The 17584-nt window shown below is 44.8% G+C and overlaps 1 protein-coding gene across 7 annotated transcripts in view; it reads left to right on the top strand.

Moving 5' to 3' along the window:
• Nucleotides 1–3582: 3582 nt before the first annotated feature.
• LOC126548229 (rab GTPase-binding effector protein 1-like) overlaps nucleotides 3583–17584 on the top strand; it is a 77273-nt gene continuing 63271 nt past the window's right edge. For 5 of the 7 annotated variants that reach the window (XM_055063769.1, XM_055063768.1, XM_055063767.1 and 2 more), the window contains exons 1-3: nucleotides 3583–3754; nucleotides 8199–8309; nucleotides 9865–10171. In XM_055063769.1, coding sequence (XP_054919744.1) covers nucleotides 3706–3754; nucleotides 8199–8309; nucleotides 9865–10171 — 467 coding nt within the window. In that variant the 5' untranslated portion in view covers nucleotides 3583–3705. The remainder of the gene's footprint in view (nucleotides 3755–8198; nucleotides 8310–9864; nucleotides 10172–17584) is intronic. The other 2 variants (XM_050196376.3, XM_055063770.2) reach the window with 1 other exon arrangement.

The raw sequence follows: 17584 nt of genomic DNA, 5'->3' as shown, positions 1-17584 counted from the left end.
CTACCAAAGGTAGCTATCTAATTGGTAGCATATACAGTAACTCTAGGGACATGTGCACGTAGCGCCACCTTTCGGTGGCGGCAGCACCGCCGACTGCCCATGGGAAAGTCTACAGGAGAGTCTTATAGGCTATAGGCTATATAGTATAGGCTATAATATTATGAAACATTCAAATGTCTTGGGAACCTACGTGCGGCCCATGGGAAAGCCTATGGGAGAGTCTTATAGGTTATAGGCTATATAGTATAGGCTATAGTATTATGAAACATTCAAATGTCTTGGGAACCTATGTGCGGTCCATGGGAAAGCCTATAGGAGAGTCTTATAGGCTATAGGCTATATAGTATAGGCTATAGTATTATGAGACATTCAAATGTCTTGGGAACCTATGTGCGGCCCATGGGAAAGTCTATGGGAGAGTCTTATAGGCTATACATGTACTAATGTGAAACATTCAATTGTCTTGGGAACCTATACGTGCTGTGCGGCAACCTACTGGGTAACTTCAGCAGAATGTCCTAGTGGGTCGGGGCACGCGGCCGCCGCCGACATGTACGTGTCCTGAAATCCTGGGTTTTGAAACTTAATACGGAATACCGAAACCCGGCGAGAATTATTCTTTTTTTCTGGTATGTTGCCCGTAGGGAAATACTCGTCGATAAAGGGTTAACCATTCAACGGACGTCTCTCTCGTGTTATTCATACTTATGCTCATGTTGCGTAAGATTGTAGACTAATACAATTACATAGTATGTAATAGTTCTGCGGAAACCCGCAAGGTGGACAGAAGTAATTAATAAAGGCAAAATCAGACATCCGCCCGTTAGTAGCAATTGCTACAAAGGAAACCCATACGGGTTCCTCGAAATAAAAGCATCGCAGTTGAAGAAAAATTCGTCCTGGTCCGGGACTCGAACCTGGGATCACCGCAAGAAAAATTCGTCCTAGTCTGGGACTCGAACCCGGGACCACCGCCTTCCAGGGCTGTGGTCCCGGGTTCGAGTCCCGGACCAGGACGAATTTTTCTTCAGCTGCGAGGCTCTTCTATCGACGAACCCGTATGTTTCCTTTGTAGCAATTCCTACGAACGGGCGGATGTCTGATTTTGCCTTTGTTAATTACATATTACTAATCAATATGTGTTTGTATATACTTATATGCATCAGTGTGCTGACTAATTAGTATTAATGGATGCGTCTCTGGATATATGCCTGCCCCGGTGTTTGTCTTTCCTTCTTGAACTGCACTAGAACAAAATTTTATTCGCTGTCCAAATATAATTATTGTTCTTCTTAGTCTTTGTCTAATTGGTTACTGATAGTGCATGTATGCTGTTTGCACTGACCATCTTGTTTTGTGCTTGCACGACTGTCCCTCCCCTCTTCCCTCGCCTCACACGAAAGTGGCAGTATATTGAAACTAATAATAAATACGTGTGTGCCCACTGTTTCCATGTGCATCACCCGCTTCTGCTTTGCGGGACTTTTCTGAATTCGAGTGAGCCGAAACGCAATGAAACATAAGCAAGCATATGTTGCTCGCAAAATGGACACCACAAAGAAGACGTCAAAGACTAAGCGCTCTGTAGTGTTCGTCTCTGTGTGGTGTCCTCCATTTTGCGCGCAACTTGTTTACTTCTGAAGATCACCAACTACCCCAATGCCACGTCGTTTCGCAATATAACATTTTAGAAAGAGATATCTACTTTGATGAGAATGTACAGAATGATCTATGATATATATATATATATATATATATATATATAAACGAACAAAAGGTGATGAGAAGAGCTCTTTATTTTCGCAGTAAACATGGTCGCGATGAAGCTGCCTATAATGCCACAGCGTCGGTGCCCTTCTCTTGAATATTAGTGGCTAAACTTTGAGTTAATGCACCGGCTCTAAACTGAGTGAATGGTTGCGACCTGTCGAGCAATGTGAGAGAGAAAATCTAATACCGGTGTCACGGCGTACACTTCTGATTGCGATAGGCACCGCTCCGGATCGAAATTCTCGACTGCGATTGGCTCTCTCGCGCATTTTGTTCAATGGAGCCAATCACGACCGAGAAATTCGATCCAGATCGGGCTTGATCGCGATCAAAAGTGCGCCGTGTGACACCCGTATAATTTGCTTTCAAGAAGCCACAGCTAAAGCAAATCTACAAGGACAAGATCGAACTGAGCTTCGTGAACGCCGCCACGTACACCGAGACGACAAGGCTGTTGCAGTTTCCGTCGTGGACACGTTGGGCAAGGTCATCAACTGTGCCTGCCTCGGTCCGGACTACGGACCCCGAGGTGGCCGAGCAATAAGCGGCCATTGCACTCGCCATGCAATACGGTCGGAGAGGCAGGGTGTACAGCGATCCGAAAGTGGCCTTCAGGGCATTCCAAAAAGGCCTGGTAGCCCGGCAAGTAGTTGAAATTCTGAATTCAGGTAGCAGGTCACTCAAATTTAAAATCGGGGCGATCGAGGGGGTTCCTTTGAACCTCAACGAGTCTGCCCACGAGGGTGCGCGTGGCTTAATTTTACCGACCGCGTTGCCCTCGGATCGGGCGGCTCTCCCCCCGGACACAGGGACGCTCCTATCAAGCACAACGAAATTACTGAATTCTTTTACTTACTTAAGGGTTTTCCCGCCGCCTCATTTCAAGCTAAGCAGGCCGCAGGCGGTCACGCTCAAACTCCTGAAAACCAATTCCTACCCAACTCCAGCATCCCTTGACAGCATATATCCTGACATTTACCCGAATTGTTTCTGCGCGGCCTGTGGTGAGGCTTCTACGTTGTCTCACATGCTCTGGGAGTGCGGGTCGCTGGACCCGAATTAAGTTCACCAAGGAAGAGTGGGACGCGCTCCTGCGAAGTTTCATCTTTGAAGACGAAATCCTGGCCATCCATCCCGCCTGCAATTAAGCCGAAAGTCTACACCTGTCGGTCCCGTTGTGGGTTTAGCCGGCTGTGCGTTTTTTATCCGTTTGCTGGACCCAAATAAAAGTTTATTCACTCACTCACTCACTCACTCACTCACTCACTCACTCACTCACTCACTCACTCACTCACTCACTCACTCACTCACTCACTCACTCACTCACTCACTCACTCACTCACTCACTCACTCACTCACTCACTCACTCACTCACTCACTCACTCACTCACTCACTCACTCAAACATATGCAATTCATAGATGTTTTCAATGAGATTGCTCGTCGCGAAAGCTACTTGTTTATTTTTTTTTGTGTTTACCTATTCACGCGTCGTTTTCGAGTCGACACGTCACGAGTAACTTATTTTTCAAAAATTACGTGAAGCTGTAGCGCAGCGCACTTCGCGCGCCGCAGCGTGTCGTAGAATGCGAAACCGAAATTAATTGCACCGATCTTTTCGTCCCGTATGAGCGCAGTTGCGGTAGCGCGCGTATTGGAAAGAAACCACGTACTAAATGCAGCCGGTTAATTTATAAGGTGTTTGCCTAGCCATAGCCTCCTACATTAGCACGATGAATCAATAATCAATTTCACGAGACCGGAACCGAACGAGCAAACAGAGGCAGCCCAGATGGCAGTGAGATCGTTTGCGATTTTTTTTTTCTGCTGTCACCCATAGAGAACTTCCGCTATGCGGAGTGTGCAACCCGAAAATGAAGTTCCGAAATTTTCTACTGTGAAGTAATTGCATCTCCGTGACGCAACTTGCATCACCATGGACGGCAAAAGCATGGATCATCAATCTGAGAACGGAGACACAGAAAGTAAGTTCTCTGTCGCGTACCGAAAGGTTGTTTTGTCGAGAGCCTTAGGCTTAAACCGCATTTTGTTGACCGCTCACGACTGTGCATATGATTCGCCTCCCTCCAAACCTGAGGCGAACCCAAATATCCCGCAGTGTCGGGATGTTCATGGGTCTTTTTCCAGTCATGAAATCTGCGTGACCGAGGCTGCGTGATCTCTTGTCAACTCCGCCGACGGTGCCAGCAGACGTGCCGTGGTCCTCTCGACTCGAGAAGTTCACAATGATACATTAGGGCGATGGGAGTCATCAGCAGCTGATTGACACGACACCAACGAAATACCTTTTCACTGGCAAAGAAAACCGGGGGAAGTTGTGGGCGTTGGCGCGCTGCGTCTTCAGTTCCTGCCTCTCTTTTTGTACTGTTAGGCAGCCGTGCAAAAAATAAACATTGTAACGTCGGACTGCTCGCTGTGGCGGTCACGCCTGTTGCGGAGATGTCTCGCACCTCAGTGAGGTTTCGCTTTGTCGTTCACTTTCTTCTTTCGCTATCTTGTACGCAAACTTTGTTTTGGCTATTCGTCATATGGCAGCGTCGCGGCAGTAGCGAGCAGTTGCATTCCAGACGGACTTTCGACAACTACGTGCACCTGTCGCGAGCCGACAGTTGGTCGATTTCTGCGTTGCAGTGTTTTCTTTTTCACATCGTCGCTTAATTTGGCGATGCGCTCACTAACAGTGGTTAAGACAGCCACGCTTTTCTTCATGAACATTCATTCGCAAGCGGCAATAGGAATAACCTTTCCCACTAGTTCTTCACCTATAGTTTAATATTATTGCTGAAATGTTCTGCCTACCGTACGCACTGACACTTTATAGAGAGACATGCGATATTTGTCTTCGAGTACATTCCGACGATAGGCATGCTGCTGTACTTGCGCTTCCGTGCACGTTGTAATAGTAATTGATCATGCAAGTTGCTTGCAGGCTTTGTTAGGAAACACACCTGCATTGGAATTTTCACTGCTTCAATTGCATGCTTCAGGACAATTAATAGAAGGCTATAATAAACAAGTCAAAAGATGCACAAGTGCGACATAGACCTAAATAAATTGTATTTGCGCGATTGTGAGTGACAATTGTAATTAGTAACTCAGCAGTACCTTACTGCAGCCATAAAAGTTTGCTAGTCCAGTAGGATGTGTTCACCATTTAGAGTAGGTAGTCCTTTTCCTTTGCAACTGAAGGCCGCAGCAACAAGGGTAGCCCTTTCCAGCGAATGTACTGAACAGCAGGGGCCGCTGTTTTGAGGTCTGGTTGACGAGGGGCCTGTGGAAACACTTTTCTTTCAGTATTTATGTTGTGTTGTAAATAGCCGTATTCAGGTAAATATTTAATGCTACAAGTTGCTTTAGGTCTGCAGCTGTTACTTGATTCTACCTCTTATATAACACGGCACCTAATCCCCTACAAACATGGTTCTACTGCTTATTAATATTTAAAAACTCATACCGCTAAAGCAAATGATACATTGCAATGCCAGGCTTATTAATGTTGGTTTAATAAGTCTTCTGGCACTGCAGGCCAAGTTGTGAATTGATGATGTAAACAAGCAACAAGTGCATCTCAATCACAAGCTGGGACAGGACATGCATGCCTCTACCCAAACAAGGCACAATCGTTTTTAATGTGCTCGCAGTAGCATTAAACAATACCAGTAAAAAACACCATGTGTGCTTCAATTGTTGTTAGAAAAGAAAGCTGACACGCTTGTTTTAGTTGGAACAGATGCTTTCACATTGAATTATGTGGATGCCATAAGTTCGAATCACTTGGAGTGCTAACTGTCCAATGCAAGCACTCTTTTTGTCCATCATTCTACTAACTCTGCCATCAAAATATGGACAGTTCTTTCTACTACCATGTATATTACCCATAGCCTTGTTGTCTTCTGCATTTGTGGGAGTGCTAGTTGTAATAAGAAGTGCTCATCACTGTAGTGCTCCTTTTTTTTTTTATTACTGTTGTCAAGCTGTAATTGCAACAGAAGTCATAGAATCCGAATGTTTAGCTGCTTGGCCGATTGTGATGTTGTAAAGATTATAGTTACGAACTGTTCACCAAAGTGAATGCATCTAATAGCTTGATGTCTCTGTTAAAAGGATGAGCTGAAAGGTTTATGCCGAGGCATTTGGTTCTTGCTTGCATGTAGCATTACACTGCTGTAGTAGCCTTTGTCATGTTGCTTTAGTTTCATTGTAAGCTGGCCCCGAATGAAAATGTCATGGTGAATAGGCCATCAAGCAATCCACTTGAGAGGCGCAACAGCTGTTTTTGTCTGACACTCCAAGAGCAGACAGAATGTAAAACTAGCACTATGCGTGCTTTGCCATCCTGATCTGCCCATGTTTATTAAGTGCATCAGCGTGTCTCACAATGCTCAGCCTACCCACCCATTTCTGTTGAACGTAGAGATGGCCTTGTTTTACAGAGCTCATGTCACTGTGCCATAAAGGCATATGAAAGACTTGTAAAGCATTTTTATTTTATACATTGCCTAACGAGCCACACCATATATATGTGTCAAGAACATCACTACTTTGTAGGTCCTTTAATTATCAGATTTATTACACCAGCTTTCATACTGCTTTTATATCATCGAAATGTACAAGCAGCACTGAATATATAAAAGAAATTCATTACTCATTTTTTACTGACAGCTCTGTCTGTATGGGGTCACAGATAGTTCATCCTTATGTTTTATGTAACAGAACCCATGACAAGCAGGTGTCAAACTTCGACAAAAGGGGTTGATGGGCAGCCTGTTAATACACTTCTTGCAGCAGCGCCTTGCCTTGCCAACATATGCTAAATTAATGTGGCTGCATCATGCCATGTCACTTATGGGGTCTCAAGGTAGTGAAATGGTGTACCAGCAAGGACATTTATGTACATAAACAGTAGGCTACAATAATCATTAGTTACACCTCATTATTCATTCCTGTTTATCTACAGTTATTAAACAACACCACTCTCTGATTTTGCAGGATGAATACAAGATGGACTCGGGATGACATTGGGTACAGTTGATGATCAGCTTAAAACAAGATTTAAGAAAAATGCGAGAGGGAGCTTATAAGCACATTTTTATGGTAGTGTGTATTGGCAGTTTGAAAGACATATTTTTGTAGCTGTGTGTACAAATGTAATGACAGGAACATCTGCAGTACTGTTTTGTACAAATGTGATTGTCTTTAAAAAATCAGAGAAACAAGGGAAGTTCCCAAACAAATTTCTGTGGCATCTTTCTTTCTTTTTTGTATGTGTGTTTGCTGAAAGACCTGCATGTCTTGCACGACCAAGAAGCTTGTGGCAGCTAAGCTAATGCGTGGCTTTGCTGGCAAATATTAAGGAATGCGTTCTGGGACTCAAATTTCATATGGTTCACAGAACAACACAATTTCTCTGAGTTGTGAGTTCTGAAAGTAGCACCTGTCCTTCACTATGTACTCGTATATTTCCCCATACTTTATATTTGTTATTAAATCTTGTAAAGAAAAACAAAAAATTTTGAAAGGGGTGTATGAAGTAAAGCACTCTTGTTAATTTTATTACTTTGGTCTTATTTTAGTACTTGAAAATAGGTTGAACACGAATCTGGGTCGAGCCCTATGTATAGAACTCGCTGGGAAATAGAAAATTGTTGTTTGAATATAGGTCAACCTGTATTTACTAAGAAAAACAAAAAGCTTTGAACATGACACACCTTTATCTACCTTAAGCTGGGCTATGAAATCTGACTAGTCGATGCCACAAGCAGCATCCTCGTCCAAAGCGCCAGAGGAGTGCTCCTTGTTGGTTGCTTTGCAGGCGTCCTCGGCACCCTAAATGATGATGTTCTTGTGCCGTCAAGTGTTTTTGATATGCAGCATTTCCTAAACACAGTCCTGGATAACCTCCAGACTGGCTTTACAATGGGCAAGTGTGATCGAGGAACTCCCTTAGTTTGGTACTTTTGTTAGCTTTGTTCACGAATATAGGTAGAGATTCTTTAGTCACGAAAATAGATCGATAGCTCACTTTGGTTAACATTTAAGAGAAATGTCAACCTATATTCGAATAAATGTGTTATTTTTCTGTTTCCTGCAATTTTTGCTGAGGTTTTAACACTCTTTTTGTTTCAATGTTATTGCATTTGGTAATTACATGTTGTCTGTGCCACTTAGGTGTCATCTAGTTGCGAATTTTTTGTAGAAAAGATCTGGAAATTGCTTTAAGAGAGTGCCATGTAAGTCTTACAGTGTCGAGGCCAAGAATTATGGTGGTTACAAGCTTAGTGCAGTGTCCCAGTCCTTTTGTCAAGAATTACATTCTCTCAGACAACATAAAGCACCTGATCAAAAGTTTTAGAGGCATACTTCAACCATTCTAACATGCTGCCGACACTCCTTTTTTTTTCTTCCTAGATGCAGAAGAGGGGACCTTGTTGCTGCAGCTACGCAAGGAGAAGGAAACGATGGAGACAGAGTTTGGGCAGAAAAGGGCAAAGTTCAAGGAACTCTTCATGCAAAAAGAAGGTATGTCTCGTGGAGGCCTCCATTGGGGCTGGCTGGAAACTTATGGTTGAGGTGCTGCGCTGTATGTTTACACAGAAGACAGATGACAACAATCGAGACACCCGCCTGCCCTGTCACCATGGTCGGCCATTTCCATTTCCATGTCTTTAGGGAATAAACCACTTCCTATACTCGCATTTTACTCATAGCAGGCGACGGTATGAAGGCTAGAGAGATTTCTCTCTGCCTGCATTCATACAGTAGTAGTGCATCACATATGAAAGCCATAGGCATCTGTATATCTGTCTTGGAATAACAGTCAGTCATACTTTCATGTTGCAATACATGATGTAATTATTACATGGTAGATGTCGTAGATCTGGACTTATTTATCGTCAGACAAGCCGACCGACATATTTCTGCGACCAGTGATTGCAGGTGACTGCTGGCGCTTGTGACCGAAGCATAGTAAATCAAGCACTGGAAGTACAAAGTTGCACAAACAATACACGATTTGAGGTGGCCTTATGCTCACAAGTTGTAGCTCTAATATATGGGAAGCTGTAATTTGGTAGAAAGCATTGCAGACCAATAACAACTGTACTGTTAAACACGCACAGTGAGATTTATATGCCTTTGCCACTTGCATTTCTTGTGCTGCATTGCCTGTTAAGTATTACACGGAGCATAGAACCACTCTCTTGTGAATGTCTGTCATGTTGCCACTTTGGTAGAGATGCGACAGTACAGTAATTTGCAGGAAGATGGAGACATGAAATTATCTACGTTGGCTGAACGAGGAAAGCTTCAGCCGAGAGGGAACATTTCAACGAGAGCACTTCTTGAAGCATTGGCTCCGTGCTGAGGCTTCCCTTGTTTGGCTATCGTTGATAATTTTCCTTTATGTTCTAAGGGAAAGGGGGTAATTACTGCATCCAAATATGCGTGATAAATTGTTATACATTTAAGCAAATGCAAAATAAATAGCAGGATAGGGTGTCCCAAAAGTAAAAACTGTCAGAGTGCGAATCCTATAATAAAAATAAACTAAATTGTAACATGTAGCAAATTGTTTATAGAAATTATAAAATATTTGAAACACAGTAGATAGGGAATACGATGAGGCAGGGGCTATGCATAAACAATATTAGAACAACAAAACATTTAATTTAAGAAGGACACCAAGAAACATCACGCTATACGAGAGCAATGCAATGCATATTGACTAACCTATCTGTTCTAATAAGCATCTTTTGAGTGAATGAGACAATAACATGAGGAACATGATTTGATTTCACACGAGATGCTGTACCAGTTTGATATTGCTGCAGAATAGATGGTTTGCTTCAATAGTTGGTTCTGGCTTTTGCACGTAGCAAATCTAGCTTTGTTAGTATTGTAAGATTTTCAACAGCAAAACCTTCAACATACACACCACTGCATAGTAGACAGAGATGAAGATTGATAACTCACGGCGGAACAGATTGCAAAAATTAAGAAAGGAAATGCACCATGAAATGCCATTTTTGTCTGAAGTTTTGTCTGAAAGGAACTGCCTGCCCTGTCCGATTTGCAGAGGAGCTTCAGGCGGAGCGGCAGCAGCGAGAGGTCCTCGCAGAGAAGCTGCACGCACTTCAGAGGGACCTGGACGAGGCTCGGTCGCTCCTGCTGGTGGCCCAATGCGAGCAGGAGAATGAGCTCGAGGGTGAGCGACGCCGGCACAGGGAGGAGATGGCCTCGCTGCAGCACATCCTCAAGGAGAACACCGAGGAGGCCCTGCGCAGCTCGGGACGCTACGAGAAGGAGCTGGCGCGCTACAAGAAGCACTCCGAGCGGCTCGAGCAGGAGCTGCATGAGCTCAGGGCCCAGCAGGCCCAAGACAGGTAGGCTCACAGCAGCTGCTGTCTTCTCTCAGGCGATTCCTTTCACGCGCTGCATTTTCAAGGGAACGTTGACAACCATTGGTGCATAGCATGAGGATAGAGGGTTGTTCACTTGTAGGGAAACAACTTAATATTGAATACCTTACTAACTCAAATATACTTTGGAGGCTAATATGACGCCTAATGCTGAACTACTGGATGCCCCACGTAATCTTTGCAAAAATGAAAAAAAAATATGCAGTAGCCATGTAGCTGGACAGAACCAAGGTAGTGTTTGCCGTTGCGTGGAGCAAGTCATACTATATTATGTACTTTGCCCAATTACATAATTAGTTATTATAGTCAACGTTTGATTTTCCGGTTTCCTTAGGGACTGCGAAAACGTATGGAAAATTGGGCAGTGTGAGAAAAATGAATGCATGCCTTTTACTGCCCCCAAGGGTTCAAATCGCCACAGGCACGTTCAACATAGCCCTGAAGGCTTGCCAGTACACTTATTAAGTGTATCGGTGCTTGCACTGTGACAAGAGACGGCGGGTGCATGCATGTATTATTAAGGAAAACATACTGTGTCCCATGTCAATTGCCCCCTTTGCACTCTTTGTATGCTTCACCGCAATATTTAGCATATGCTTCACCGAGTAACATTCCTGTATTGTGGCGAAGCTGACTTTCAGGAACTGGCATCATGCAACGCGGCATGCTTTCCGAGCTTATGTGGAGTCAGTGCCATTGCTGACAGCAGCAAAATAACACAGCACCAAACAGCAAGAACCTTGGTAGAGAACATCGAAGCATGTAGGCATGGCGTTGCTGTGGTGATGGCTACGGCAGGCAGCTAATCTGCGTGTGCGAGTGCTTGTTCGAGACGCTGAGGTAATCAAAATGGCGGCGGGGCTAGCTTCGATAATACCGTTTCAGACCTGCCGTCATAGCAGTCGGTTGAGGAATGGTTTTCGCGTATGAAATTTCAGATGTTCTTGTAAATTGACTTTATGGAGTACTTGGTGGCGCTGCAAAGGCGTTAGAATTATCGGGCATGGTTGAAAAATCGGGCATCCGGAAAATCGTTTGTTGACCCTGTTAGATGTGGGTGAACATAAATTTTTTTCGAATACGAATGGAATACAAGTAGCAAGCGTCGAATATCAGATTGAATATCGAACAGTCAAGTACAGATGTATATATTTAAAGCAGAAACACACATGATGGTATGCTTAGGCACCACGCTTGTGCTCACTAGTGAAAAAAAAAAAAAGACAGCTCAGTACCGTGGACAATTAGCATCAGTTTTAGACATATTATTGTGATTAAAGAAAACTGCCCAAATAGCCACTGGACATCCTCAGAGCGGGACTGCGTTAGCCTTCCAAGAATACAGTACTATATCTAGCTGCTGAATAAATTATTTCCGCTAAATAAATGGTTCCAAAGAAAGGTACAGTTGTGGAAAATAAAGATAAAGCTGCTGAAGGACTTTGTGTGCCATTATCACATGTATAAAGGCTTTTAGTAAAGAAAATATAACTGAAAATATAGCATAGCAGATTAAACTACTGCATGACTAGACTTCGCAACACACTAAATGACAGACTACAAGCAAAAAAGATAAGTTTTCATGTAGGTAGGCTTCCACCGTGACGTGTGCAATAACGGTTGAGGCTTACAAGGCTTGCTTGCAGATTGCACCCGTCTTGTGTGAAGACCTTTCTTTGTTGTTTGTTTGTTTTGTTGGATTTGGAGGACAATCCCAATTGCTATCCCCCACATTTTGGACCTTGCCGCTGGGTGCGGGAGTTGGCCAAGGTTGAGGAGGACTTTGAGATGAAAACTGGAGGTTTATTTACATTATTTACAGTGAGAGTACAAAGAAATTAACAGTCATAAAGTCATTACGGGCCGTCAGCAACTCGAACGCTGCGGCCCGTGGCAAGAAGCTCAAAAGAGATGAATGAATGAATGCTCTTGCTGCTCCCGGTCTCTGGCTTTAAACCCCTTCGGTGTCTCGAAGTCACGTCCCGTTCGGCCAATCTGCAAGCCTGCTCAGGTGGCGTCATTTTCGGCCAATCGGCGAGCCCGCTCAGGTGGCGTCATTTTCGGCTAATGGTAGGCGCCCGTACGAATCTAAGTCACACCCGGCATAGAGATTCGCTCCTGTGTCTCCACCTGTCCAAGGGAGTACTTCTCTGCGGTATTGCCTTCCTAGTCTGCAACTGCCATCACAAAGGCAGATGGGGGGATTGCTGCCAAGGCTTCACGGTGCATTACAGCCGTCTTGCCTCGCGGCTTGCAAGCGCATAGCGGGGGCAGGCGGTTTGTTCTCGAGCGACCTTTCAGAGCTGCAAAGCAGCTTTGCTCGGGACCCACATTACCTGGAACACTGCCAGGCTCCCGCTACACTTTCGGGAAGAGTCAAGCAGTAAATAGCTCCACATGCGGCGCACGAGGTGGGGGATGCCAACTTGTTAGGACGTGCCGTGCCTCGGGAACGTGGTAGATATGCTTCTGTGCTCCTTAATTAGGTGTGGCGCGATTCAATGTGGTCTGGTGAACTCGAAGGAGGCTCAGGAAAAGGTCCTGTATCTAACAGTTTGCGTTATCCTGTTATGTGTTCAAGAATGCACTAACTAGGCTAAACAAAAGTTCCACCGTGACACTAGAAAAAGAAAGAGCTTAATCATACATTTCGTCACTGCATTGCTTTGAAAGCTTTTGTTGTTGTTTCACTTCTGATAAGTTCCGATACTTTGTTTAGCAGACACAGAACAGTAACCAGACCCTTAACAGTCAGTTGCTGCTAAAAGTGCCGAATAGTTCATTTTTGGATACGAACATAACATAGCTGGTGCATAATATTCTATTCATATTTGAAACTTGGAATATTCGCCCATCCCTAGTTATTATTAATTCATCAACTTCTCAAATATTATATTCAGAGCATAAGTGTCGATGAGAAAGTAGTAAATAATCCTGAAAATTCCTGATCCAGCTTTCTGGGCCACATAAAAACTTTTTGCAAGCCTGAAAGAAAGCCAGCAAGAGTGCCGCACGACTAGAAACACGGCACTTCTTTGCGCAGGCTAAATTCATGCTGCCGGAAAGTCTCACCTGAAGGCAAAATTTGCACATACAGTTAAACCTCGATATAACGAACTTTAGTACAGTCAAACCCGGCTATATCGAACTCGCAAAAAAACGCCTATCAGTTCGATATATATATATATATATATATATATATATATATATATATATATATATATATCAAAACGTTTATTTAAAAGAAAAAAAAATGCAGAAAGCGAGTGGGTGGAGCCCCTAGTCCAGGGCCCCACTGGCTTGAGCGGTTCGCTGTGCCTGGTCGAGGAGCGCCAGTTGCATAATTCGATAAAAGCCTGCTAAATAATTGGATGTCATAAAAGCACATACCATTTATAAAATCACTTTATTGAAGAAACTAGCTTAGTTTGGCATAAATTAGTCCTGCATTTTCTTCTGCTTGGGCAATTTCGCTGCCTGCGACGCACGCACTTCCCCACGTTGTCTAAGGAGTCGGAGCAGCTGAGGCCGCAACCTTCCGCATTCGCGCAGAAGCACCGGACTAATGTGAGTGCACCAATCACTTCGGAGGATGTGGGCAAAGGACCGTCGTTGCTTTCCTCAATGTGCCTACTTTCATTTGTGCTCGGTACGATGTTGGCGATGTAGTTTTCGTTTCCGGGCTCTTCCGTGGTCGCGACACCATCATCTGCACTCACAAACTCGTCCACCGTTGATTCGAATGTCCCGGAAATTTTGACAGCTCGCTCCAAACTTCGGCAACACCGCCAACGGCTTCGTCGCATTCATTAAAATTTACAGTCATCACCGAGCACGTGGAAACCGGAACGTATGAAGAACCCCTCGTACGCGTCGGGCGCCATGGGCACCGGGTTGCGAGTCTGGCCTCTTTAGCCCTAATCGAGCCGAGAGTGCTCCGCGGAATCTTGCACGCTGCGGGAACATCCAACTTCTCATCGCGTTCGACGCAATTTATGATTTCGAGCTTCACGACGAAAGGCGAATTCTGCCGCTTCATCACGGCAACACTGCGGGAGACGGCCCACAAGGCGCAAACACGATAAACCAGAAAAGCAGCCAGACAACTCGCACTTTCGCCATCTTGCACGAAGACGGCATAAGAGCCTCTGATTGGCTGTCTGAGCGAGCACTGAGGCGGGCCAGGATCATTTTTTGCTGGGGAGTGTCGATAGATAGTGATCTAAAGAAAGGAAGGACGCTTGATTCTGCAACCCGTGATGGAGCACGGCGAAGCGTCATCAGGGGAGAGGGAATGGGAAGTGAAAGATGATAGAGAAAGAGGGAGGATGTGGCCTCCACTATGCGCGACAGGGGGAGTGTCGACGGCTCGCCCGAACAGCCCGAGGCAGCGCGGTCACGGTAGGGAGAGCGGTTGGATGGAGCCGCGCCGCCGGGTTTCCTTGCTACTGCGTGGGAAAGCCAACTTCTGGGGGCACTTTTCCGCCGCTTGACGTTCGATATATCGGGAGTCACTGCAATATTTGTTCGATGTAAGCGTAATTTTTGCTATATATACTCATTGTAACTATACCGTGACCAGAAATTGTTCGATATATAGAATAATTCGATGTAAATGGGTTCGATATAGTCGGGTTCGACTGTATAACGAAATTCTCTATATAACGAAGTATTTTATTCTTCATAACCTCTTGTCCATAAAACATCACGTATTTAGAACCTCAATATAACGAAGTGTGTTTGTTTGCGACGACAGTATAACGAAATTTCACTTCTGCCTCCAAGGGATGCGAAAACAATCACTTGAGACATCTGCGGACACAGATGGCCAAATGATTGGATTACAAGCGGCTGCTTGCAGACCCACCTCTCAAATCCCGTGCCGCGTGAAAAGAGCGACCGCCGAAGTGGAGTCGCATCATATTTTGTATAAAGCAAGTGCGATAAGATCCCATCGCACCCTGCGCACTGTGTGATTTAAGTGCGAGTGAAAGTGTGCAAGGGTGAGACAAGAAAGATGGGACGCATTCTGAAATCGTTGTTCGAAATGCGTGTTTATCTTGCGTTGGGCGTTGATGACTCGGCGCGGCCCAGGCCTATTGCGTGAGGGGAAACTAAACGCAAACTGAACTTGTGTTGGCTTCATGAGTGCAGCCTTCCTCCACGAGCAAAGGAAAAGCGGTGGAGGGGAGCAAGGTCGCGGTAACGCGATCAAGCACACGAGAGGAGGGGGGGGGGGCAGTAAAGTTGGGACGCGTCTTGGCTGTGAGTGTACATGACTGTAAGTGGAACTGAGCGCATGTGCTGCTGCGGACCCTGCTTTAGAGCTAATCTGTCGCGTGTGCAAAGAGTGGGTGTGCCGAGGCGGCGTGGCACCATGTAAGCTGTCCTACCGCGCGTTTAGTATTGGAGGTTGCATAATCTCAAGTTTAGGTGACCCATTAGAGCGAGAGGCAGACGAAGCATTCACTCCCCGCTGCCGGTGCTTTTCATGATAACGTTTTCCCAGTGCGGCTGATGCTGGTCAGCTATGGGGGTGGATTGCAAGCGAAAGCGTGGCTGGCGTCGCTCAATTGCTACTGCCAATGTGAAGATACCGTCGACGCGGCATGAAACCGTTTCATTCGTCGCCGACTCCCAAATTCATCAAAATGAATTGTTTTCTCATCCAAGTTTACTTTCTTCAATTTCCTGATAATTCAGAAAATTCTGTGGCCCCTTTTCTTGTAAAAAAAATCATTTGGCAGCTATACTTTTGCGTAAAAGGTCAATAGAATTTCAATATAACGAAGCAAATTGCCGATTTTACTGACTTCGTTATGTCGAGGTTTAACTGTAACTTGCATTGATTATTCTAACAGCTTTTAATTATTCAGTGTTTCAGGCAATATCTGCTGAGTCTGAATAGTCCATCGGCTACTCCGTCTCCTTATATTAATGTGCCTACTTAAGTTATTTTTCTCTGATCCCCAACTGGCACCCTTACCTTTAATCATGACCACCTTATAATCAGATATATCATAAGAGGCCAACAAACACTTACACCAAGGGCAACATAGGGGAAATTACCTGTGCTTAATAAACGAAATAAAGAAACGATAAATTAATGAAAATGAAAGTGAATGATAAAACAACTTGCCGCAAGTGGGCCCCTCGATTAACCTCCTTCCTTCTCGCTTATTATAATCAAATATGGTATACATGCATGGGGTTTCACTTTATTTCATTTTATTACCTTAAATGCACCATAGGGGCATTTAAGGTAATAAAATAGTGGGGGCAATATATTCAATACAGCTGTAATAAAAGGATAAAATACAAGTAATAAAAGGAGTGGGTGCAATAATTCAATGCAGTCGAAAACCGCAATAACGAAATTGCAGGGGAAAGTAAAAAAATTTGGCTTTTGCAGGCATTTTTTTAGCGGGAGAATGAGCAGAGAACACAGGAAATTGGCTTGCAAAAAAATTTATTGCCAAAAGTTGGTAAGCCTACTTTGCCTAGCCTTGCCTTGCAGCAATTTGACAGCTCTGAATTCGCACTGCAAAAAGTGGACCATTGCCGCGTCAGTGTCGTGCTCGCCAAAAAAACGAATGAATTGCGTCGAAGGTATTCAATAAATACCATGGGTGCGTTCTCTTCTTTTGATTTGGTTGTTGGTGGTTGGCGGCGGTGTCAGCTTTGCACACATTACTATGATGGCCTCATCGGTCATCTCTTTCTGCACGACGTCTTCATCCGCGCAAACGAACTCGTCGACGCCTAGGCCATTTGGAACATCGTTTGCATGGCATAAAGTTCACCCCATGCGTTGATGTCCGCACTGCGCCGTCAGCACAATCATCGAATGCGCCTTCACGCAAATCTCCTTCCAGTGCCGCTGGATCAGCGCATGATGCCAGCTGAGTGGCAATGAAGCCGGCATGTTTAAAACAAGTTGCCATCATGGCTGAACACATCGCAACTCATGCGGCGGCCACCATCTCAAGTGCCATGAACATGTCCATGTCGGTGCCAAGCTTCAGCTGGAGGTTCAGCAGCAGACGATGCTCCTTTAAAATGGTAGACATTGAGCTGCACCCAGTTCCAAATTTGTTGGCGGTCTCCATTTTCTTTTTGCCCTTTTGAACCTGGGCAATAATTCCAGCCTTGTCCTGTAGTGTCAGATTTCCTCTTTTTGGCTGGAGGCGGCACTCGGCAGGCTGGCAAAGCAGTCTATCTCATCACCACATACACAGTTGATGCAACCGAGCACCAAACAACGCAGCAACCACACAGCGTACGCAGCACCATGTGTGGCAGTACACAAAGCATAACATGTCATCGGCGTTATCTAAACCTGCACGTGTATGTCGATTTGGCTATTCAGCGATTATG

The sequence above is a fragment of the Dermacentor andersoni genome, chromosome 3 (assembly GCF_023375885.2).
Source record: "Dermacentor andersoni chromosome 3, qqDerAnde1_hic_scaffold, whole genome shotgun sequence".
Taxonomy (NCBI): domain Eukaryota; kingdom Metazoa; phylum Arthropoda; class Arachnida; order Ixodida; family Ixodidae; genus Dermacentor; species Dermacentor andersoni.
Note: the sequence above shows the minus strand (reverse complement) of the source record. Positions and strands in the feature narration are given on the sequence as shown.